This window comes from Pituophis catenifer, unplaced genomic scaffold (genome assembly GCF_029215685.1).
Source record: "Pituophis catenifer annectens isolate HBS135680 unplaced genomic scaffold, rPitCat1.0.hap2 SCAF_578, whole genome shotgun sequence".
In the NCBI taxonomy this organism is placed as follows: domain Eukaryota; kingdom Metazoa; phylum Chordata; class Lepidosauria; order Squamata; family Colubridae; genus Pituophis; species Pituophis catenifer.
Genome location: NW_027257458.1, coordinates 5001 through 14126, shown reverse-complemented (window position 1 = coordinate 14126; position 9126 = coordinate 5001). Strand labels below are relative to the sequence as shown.

General features: G+C 43.9%; 1 protein-coding gene across 1 annotated transcript in view; it reads left to right on the top strand.

Moving 5' to 3' along the window:
- Positions 1–5990: 5990 nt before the first annotated feature.
- Positions 5991–9126, top strand: part of LOC139327031 (V-type proton ATPase subunit G 1-like) — a 5845-nt gene continuing 2709 nt past the window's right edge. Inside the window, exon 1 of the mRNA XM_070956711.1 lies at positions 5991–6115. Coding sequence (XP_070812812.1) covers positions 6034–6115 — 82 coding nt within the window. The 5' untranslated portion in view covers positions 5991–6033. The remainder of the gene's footprint in view (positions 6116–9126) is intronic.

Genomic DNA, 9126 nt, shown 5'->3' with positions numbered 1-9126 from the left:
TAGAATCAAACCTAGTTAGGGGCTTGGAAAGGAGACCACAAGGAGATCTAGGTTGGATATAAAACAAGAGATCACAGAATGTCCATTCTCCGGCAAAGAGAACTTCATGGGTGTCCATCAGGACACCAGAGTAGATCCAATCTGGATCGGTCACCGGGACCAGATGTTTAGTCTTCCAAACTTTTGGACTCGTGCTGGAGCCCAAGTAACAGAATCTCTGGGGGAGCTTCTCCCTGAGGATTGGCTCTAGCACAAGTCTGAAAGTTCAGAAGTCTAAACCTCTGATCCTGATTGGATCCCGCGACATTATCCCGGAACAACTAGATTCCACCTTCATCACACCAGAGTAGAACTTCGTGTGAAGAGACATGACCCAAATCGAATTGAATCAACTGCAAATCAAATGAAGTTGAGTTTTTCCTGGTCCTTGCTTGGAATGCTGGGATGCAGGCTTGGGGGAGCCGATATTTTGGAAGTGTACGAAGTTAGCACCCACCCCTCTCCTAGAAAAAGGAGATATTTTAGGAAATATTAAAAAGGGCAGAATATTTCCCCTAAAATTTCTGCTGGTTCGAATCTTACCAGGCTCAAGGTTGACTCAGCCTTCCATCCTTTCTAAGGTAGGTGAAATGAGGACCCAGTTTGTGGGGGCAATAAGCTGACTTTGTATAAAAATATACAAAAGGATGAAGGCTATTGCTTAACGCATTGTAAGCCGCCCTGAGTCTCCGGAGAAGGGCGGCATATAAATCAAATTAAAAAAAAAAAAAAAAGTGGGGAGGCAGAAACTCAGCAACCCCCCCCCCACCTTTGTCAATGGGCCATTAAGGCCTGGGCCAGTCTATTCAACATAACAAAGATCTACCTCCTTCAAGCAGAGCCATAATAGGAACTGCCCAAAGCCCCTTCATTACATCATCACCCAGCAAGACTCAACCAAGCCTAGGACATAGACAACCTACAAAGTTACCCCTGCATAACCCCATGGGAGTCTGACAACCAATCAGCTCAAATTCAAAGCCCAACAGAAGGTATAAATCGCTCTCTCTCTCTCACTCACCCATGTGCCTTTTTTTGCCCAGGACCTCAAAACCATCTGGTCCTGTCCACCAATAAATCATCTTTCCAATCAGCCACCGGGTTTCCAGTGTCTTCCTCCCCACTTGGAACTGAACCCAAAAGGATATTTCTCCCAACAATTACACCAGAGTAGAACTTCGTGTGAAGAGACATGACCCAAATTGAATTGAAACAAATGCAAATCGAATGAAGTTGAGTTTGTCCTGGGCCCTGCTTGGAAGCTGGGATGCATGTTTGGGCGAGTCGATATTTTGGAAGGAAGACCAAAAGTTTAGGATGCTCCTTCTCCTTGAGGATTGCCATTTCTTCCCAACTCTTCCCTTTTCCCCCAAACACATTTTTTTCCCTCCTGGTTGATCCAGGAAACCTCTCTCCAAGACCTTCTCTGAACTACTTTTGTCTTCGTGGAAAGCAGCATTTTATTTCTGGATGACTGGTGAGTTGCTATGGTTATCTCAGCAGGAACTGAATGAAACCTGAACGAAAGGTGATTCTGTGCAACACAGATCCAGCTACTTGCGTCTCGCTTCGTCCCAGGTGTGACTCCGTGTTTGGTCTTCTCAACATCTCTGCTCCAAACACCTCTTTCCAAGTTTGGGCTCCCAGGGCTTGAAGGAACCATGAATACAGCCTTGTGGGAAGCCACGAAACATAGAGTAGATGACATCTCACCCAACCCAGTAAATCCAGATGAAGTAGAACCCGTTTGGGGGAGTGAAGAGGCATAGATGAAACACAGTTTGGGTTTCTGTTCTCTCCCCCCCCCCCTCATTTCTGCTTGAAGACGGGTTTCACAGCACTACAACCAAAAAATGCAGATAATGTGTTGGGAATCTGCAAAGCTATTTTCCATTGTGTGCAAAATGGGAAGTTGGGGAAGGGAGCCTATGTCCTCTTCTGCCCGTATACAGACAGATAGAAGGTGATGGCAAAATATTGTTCTCCGCCTTCTCCTTTCTCCCTGCTCCTCCTTCTTTCTGCTCATTATCTATCTTCTTCACCCCCTCATCTATCTACTCCTTATTTCCTGCTGATCATCCCTTCCTCCTCCTCCTCCTTTCTCCTTCTTTCCTGCTCCTTATCTATTTTCTTCACCACACCTTCCGTCTACTCCTTATTTCCTGCTTATTATCTCCTCCATCATTTCTTTCCTGCTCCTTATCTATCTTCTTCACCCCCTCATCTATCTATTCCTTCTTTCCTGCTCATTACTATCTCCTCTTCCTCCTTCTCCTTCTCTCTCTCCCCTGTTCATTATCCATCTTCTCCCCTTCATGTTTCTCCTTCTCCTTCTACCTTGCTCATTATCTATCTCCTCCCCCTTTTCTCTTCCTCCTCCATTTCTCCTTCTTTCCTGCTCCTTATCTATCTTCTTCATCCCATCTTACTCTTTCTTTCCTGCTGATTATCTTCTTCTTCTTCTCCTCTCCCCTGCTTATTATCAATTTTCTCCCCTTTTCATCTGTTTCTCCTTCTATCTTGCTCATTATCTATCTCCTCCCCCTTTCCTCCTCCTCTTCTCCTTCTTTACTGCTCCTTATCTATCTTCTTCATCCCATCTACTCCTTCTTTCCTGCTCATTATCTCCTCCTCCTCCGTCTTCTTCTTCTCTCTCTCCCCCTGCTCATTATCCATCTTCTCCCCTTCTTGTTTCTCCTTTCTTTCCTTCTCATTATCTTATCTCTTCCCCCTTTCCTCCTCCTCTGTCATTTCTCCTTCTTTCCTGCTCCTTATCTATCTTCTTTACCCCGTCATCTATCTACTCCTTCTTCTTTCCTGCTCCTTATCTATCTTCTTCATCCCATCTTACTCCTTCTTTCCTGATCTTTATCTCCTCCTCCCTCTTCTCCTTCTCTTTCTCCCCTGCTCGTTATCCATCTTCTCCCCTCTCTTTCGTCTATTTCTCCTTCTCCTTCTTTCCTGCTCATTATTCATCTTCTCCTTCTCCCTTTCTGCTGATTCTCTCTCCTCTCCTCCTGTTTCTCCTTCTCCCGCTTGTTCCAATGTTCTTCAAAACAGCCCCGCTTGGAACCGAATGCTATGTGCCAAATCCTCCCTCCCAGTATAATCTGATTAGCAAGGCGATCACGCTTGGCTCTGGCTGTAAATAGGGTCATTTGTTATAAGCCTTTCGCAGAGCTTCTGGCTGCCAACCAATCTTTACCTTTAAAACATCAGGGGGGTTGTAGATCACATGGTGCAGCCCCAGAGTTTTGTGCTGTTTTGTGCTTCACGGGTCGTTTGTAAACTTCAGCAGAAAATGACCTTTATGCCATGCTTTTTAGTTTTTAGTCATTCTCGAGCATCGTTTGCAGATTTCCCCCCCCCTTCTCCTGCAGCAGCTGAAGCTGAGGCTGCTAGAATACTCTGTGCTTGCTTTTCACTTAACACAGCATTTACACAGCCATTAAAGTGTAAGTGAGGTTTATAGCTAAAGCATTTACTGTCACTCCTGTTAACACGGTTCCAGCCACAGTGGAAATTCACAAGGTTTAGCAGCTCTTTCTTCCCTTTTTTTTTCTGGCTGAGAATCCTGGCAGGCAGAATTTTTAACCGAGGAAACTTTGACATTATTGGCAGATAAGTCACAAAGGATCAGCTTTAGATCAAGTGGGGGATTTTTACATGGGAAATGGAAAACGAAGAGGAGGCTTGGCTGGAAAGGATCATTTTGGTGCAGGATCCAATCTTGGGTCGGTCACCAGGATCAGAGGTTTGGTCTTCAGGGAACTTCAGGTTGTCCTCCACTTATGACCATCACTGAATCCAGAATTTCAGTTGCTAAATGAAACATTTGTTCAGTGAGCTTCGCCTCATTTTACGACTTTTCTTGCCACTTTTGTTAAGCGAATCACTGCCCTTGGCAAATGAGTAACACGGTTGTTTGGTGAAACTGGTTTCCCCGTTGATTTTGCTCGTCAGAAGGTCGATGGTCGTAAGTGTGAAAAACGGTCCTAAGTCACCTTTTTTTCAGCGACGTTGTAACTTTGGCCACTAAATGAACTGTTGTAAGGACTGCCTGTACCTCTAAAAAAACTGCACACCGTTTTTTTTCGGCTGCTTTTCTGAAAAGATGTGATTGTTGGATGAGCAGAGACAAAAACAGCCAGGGAAGAGATTTGAAGCCTGAGAAACAGGCCACTCGTCAGTCAACAGGAGGGTTGATTTACCACCAGCCATTCAAATACTTAGAAGGCGAGAGCTGGGCCACACAGGCAGATGACAGCTATTGATGTAAAAGCCAGGCATCCACACACCCCAATCAACATCTAAAAAGCCACACACAACCAGGCACTATATAAATGCCACACACAGCATAACACACACTCGGCTGGAGAGAAATTCCCTGAAGATGGGCTCTAGCACGAGTCCGAAAGTTTGAAGACAAAACCTCTGGTCCCAGATTGGATCCTGCAACAGGACACGTAGATTCGCCTTCATTTGTGACCGTTTCGGTCCATGCAATTGCTCAATACAGGAATTTAATTAAAGTATCGCGAAGAGGTAACAAGCTAACTATGCTACGTTGATCATTCAGATTGCATTTGCATCAATGGAAGAGAGTATTTGTAGCTCAGGGTTGAACTGCGGGGGGTCCCTGGTGCTCTCCGAATGCAATTTAATTGTGTAAATTTTAATTGGGCTTTAATTTAAATAGCTGGAGTTGAAAGTTATTTTAATGTGCATTTCGTTATCTCATAATTTAATTTAATTTATTTTTAATTATTTTAACTTTTATATTGCATGTTATTTTAATTCTCGGCTGTTCACCGCCCTGAGTCCCTTCGGGGAGAAGGGCGGGATATAAATTTAATAAATAAATAAATAAATAATAAAGGGCTGGCATAACCCCCCCCCCCTTTTTTTTGAGATGTTAGATTTTTAATTGTCTATGGGTTTTTAAATTTAGGCTAAAGTTGTGTAATTCTTTTGACAATTTTTAAATTTTGTATTGGGATGTTTTTATTTTGGCTGTGCACCGCCCTGAGTCCAGTAGGAGAAGGGAGGTATACAAATTTAATAAAATAAATAAAATAAAATAAATAATAAAAGACCATGAAAGCACAATGCGGCGGATATGCCCCGCTGTTTAATATTTTAAAATTCTATTTTAATAATAATAATAATGATAGTCATGATAAGTGATGATGATAATAATAATGTAATAAATATTATGTGAAATGCAATAAAACACTCTGACTAGGTGGCTCAGTGGTTAAGACCCTGAGATCAGAAAGGTCAGCAGTTCGGCGGTTCGAATCCCTAGTACAGGTCTCCTGGGTTAGACTAGATGACCTCCAAGAGCCCTTCCAACTCTACTGTTACTTTTAAACATAAATTTCTGTCTCCCATTTTATTTTTCATTCTATTTTTTTAAAATATATATGTGTGTGTGAGAGAGAGAGAGAGTGTGCATGCATACTTTGTTGCGGGGAACAAACCTAAGCAAATCAACTTTTGTATTTGATACATAAAACTTTCTTTGGAAAACAAACAGTACGACTCCTTTAAAAAAAAGGGGAGGGGGAGAGAGAGAAGAAAAATCGCGCGTGCGCAGTGAAACAAAAAAGGGAGGGAGAAAAATTGCGCATGCGCAGTGAAACTTTTCAAGCCTTGAGGGAAGGGGGAAAAAAAAGAGCGGGCAAAACCGTAGAGTTCGACTACGGGGTGGAAACGAAGCCCTGGCTCCCTTTGAAAACGCTTCTCCCGCTCTTGAGAAAGCCAAGGGGGAAAAGATACGTGTACTTACTCGGGCTGCTTCTCACGTGAGAAGGATTGTCCCTCCCGCTCTAGAGCGGCGCCCTCCAAAGGCACTTCCGCTATCCCTACCAATCAAACGACGGGACGGCCGGAAAGGGCGGGCTTTAGAGAGGCAACGAGTCTTTTTTTTTTTTTTTTGCAGTCCTCTTTCGGGGCCGCCGGGCACAATTTCCTGTCAGGATCGCCTCCGTCATGGCCAGCCAGTCTCAGGGCATCCAGCAGCTGCTTCAGGCCGAGAAACGCGCCGCCGAGAAGGTGGCCGAGGCCCGCAAGCGTGAGTGGCCCTCCTTGGCTGCGATGGGAGGAAGCGGGGCTCTTTCTGAGGGGCTGGGAACTACACCACCCATCGTCCACAGCCTTTAAGGGAGAAGGAAGGGGGATGTGTGATCTACAGAGCCTTTCTAGCCCTGCTGGTTTGGGAGCGGTAGTCCCGAAGGGTTTGGGACCCCCACGTCCAATCATCCCCAGCCGTTGAGGAAAGGGAGGTTCCAGAGTCACTACATATCCCATCATCCTGCGTGGGAATGGTCACCCATAGCCTCCCCCCCTCCCCGCCTGTTTTTTCTCCCAATTATGGTGGTCTTGGGCGGGGGGGGATTGGGGGTTGGTTGGACTACACTCCCATCGTCCCCGGCCTATAGAAGAGAGGGTTAATCTACAGTGTTTCTAGCCCTGCTTGTATGGGAGTGGTAGTCCTGAAGGGTTTGGGACCCCACGTCCAATCATCCCCAGCCATTGAGGAAGGGGAGGTTTCAGAGACACTATATATCCCATCATCCTGTGTGGCCTATGGTCACTCATAGCCTCTCCGCCTGTTTCATCCATTTGAAGAGTTTTTTCCCCAATTATGGTGGTCTTGGGCGGGGTGGGGGAATTGGGGGTTGGTTGGACTACACCTCCCATCGTCCCTGGCCCATAGAGGAGAGGGTTAATCTACAGTGTTTCTAGCCCTGTTTGTATGGGAGCGGTAGTCCCGAAGGATTTGGGACCCCACGTCCAATCATCCCCAGCCATTGAGGAAGGGAGGTTCCATAGACACTACATATCCCATAACCTCCCAGCCTGTTTCATCCATTCAAAGAGTTTTGTCCCAATTCTCTCCATGGTGGTGGTCTTTTCGGGGTGGTGTCGGGTGGACTACACCTCCCATCGTCCTCGGCCCATAGGGGGAGAGGGTTAATCTACAGCCTTTCCAGCCCAGATTGCATGGGAACGGTAGTCCCGAGGGATTGCGTCCCACGTCTCATCATCTCCCTCCCCCATCTTTTAGGAAAGGGAAGACGTAGAGCCACCACATATCCCATCATCCTGCATGGGAAGGGCCACCCATAGCCTCCCCAGAGACCTTACACTGCCTGTTTCATCTATTCAGGGTTTTTTTTATCATTTTCTTTGCATTATAGTGGTACGGGGTGAGGTGGGGGGGTTGGTTGGACTACACCTCCCATCCTCCCCAGCGTACATAAAAAAAACCCCTTAGGCTACCTTAAAACAAACCAGATCCAAATATGGCCCTGTATGGATGGATTCATGCCTTTTCCTTGCCTGCTTTTTAATGGGTCTGGGGTTTTTTAATTAGGTTATTGTGTTGTTGTATTGATTTGTGCATTTGGCTCATCAGTTGTGTTATTTACTGGCTTTTAATTAGGGGAGCTGCCCAGAATTGCACAGGAGAGATGGTCAACTCTACAAATTGAATCCACGAAGGAACTGATGCATTTCTGGATCGGAGCAATGCTATGATTTACTGATTTTGAGGGGGATGATAGAAGGGATTTGTCCTAAATTGTCTTTTTTTACAGAGAAAAACAGGTTGGGGGGTGGGATAGCATTGACTTGTCTGGAGGCTGCGTGTTTAGTTCATGTATTTATTAACCATCTCAAGGTCCATGAATCTGGAGAGTTTATAATTAAAAATAAACAGTAAACAAAATTAAACTTTCATTAAAAATAAAGAAAATTATAGGTAACATTAAGAGGAGCAAACCTACCACTGAGGATAATTGGTGGGATAATTATTAGCTTTGTGGTAGGTTTGTTTGAGGATAACCAAGAAACAGCCTCTCTAAAGACTTCATTTCTCATTTTTCCAGGTTTTAGTTACCCTGTTTGAAAGGTTTTAAGAACCACTTTAATTGGGGAAATTTCCCTAATGTGATTTTTTGCCGTAGCCGTAAACTTCCCGCATAGTTTTTCCTCCAAAGGTCAGGCTGCAACCACTTAATGCTGGTTGAGCTTTGCAGAATTTAATGGCCGGCATATCCAGAGGAAAGGTTACTATCATATATGGAATATTTTGATCAAAACCTAATCTTTGAAACATCTCCCCAAGCTATTCCCTAGCAGAGATCTTGTTTTGCATTATTTATTATTAAGAGAGCCTCCGATCCAAGGAAAGGAGACAAATTGGGAGATGGAGAGACATCCTGCCTTCCTTCTGAGAATAATTTTTGAATTTGGTTGCATAACTTACTTGTGTAAAACCAAATTTGGTTTGCAGACTTCCTGTGGTCTGCATAACGTCAGTAGCATACTGATAGTTCCCCGAGATCTACGGTGCATCAGTTTAACTTGATTAAAACAGAATTGTGAAAGTTATGGAGTGTTGGCGTATTTTTAAGTATCTGTGCTGGGAATTCAGCTTAGCTAAAACCGCTGGTTTTTAAATTGCATTTTCAGACCATGTTTGCATGAATTTTTAATATAGCGGTCTCTAGAACCTTCACCTGACATGACTTCAAGAAAGGAACTTAGTCTGGACAAGAACAATGGAGTCATATATCATGTGCTGGAAATGTTGCATTGCTAGGAAAATAATTCTGACTAATGTCAATGTTTTTAAGTCTTTAGTTAAGCCAACAATGAATGTTCAAAAACTGGATTGTCTCCACGCATCAGACTTGGTGTTTCCGGTTCTGTGGGCTAACTTTTCAGGAAAAGATGGAATTCTTAGAATTCTTTATTGGCCAAGTGTGATTGGACACACAAGGAATTTGTCTCCAGTGCAGAAGCTCTCAGTGTACATACAAGCAATAAGTGATAAATCATGATCATAGTCATCGTACAGATATATTAATCATAAATCATAAGATACAACAGTGATAGTCATAGGATACTAAATCAGCAATCAACATAAATCAGAATAGAATAGAATAGAATAGAATAGAATAGAATAGAATAGAATAGAATAGAATAGAATTTTTTATTGGCCAAGTGTGATTGGACACACAAGGAATTTGTCTTGGTGTATACGCTCTCAGTGTACATAAAAGAAAAGATACGTTC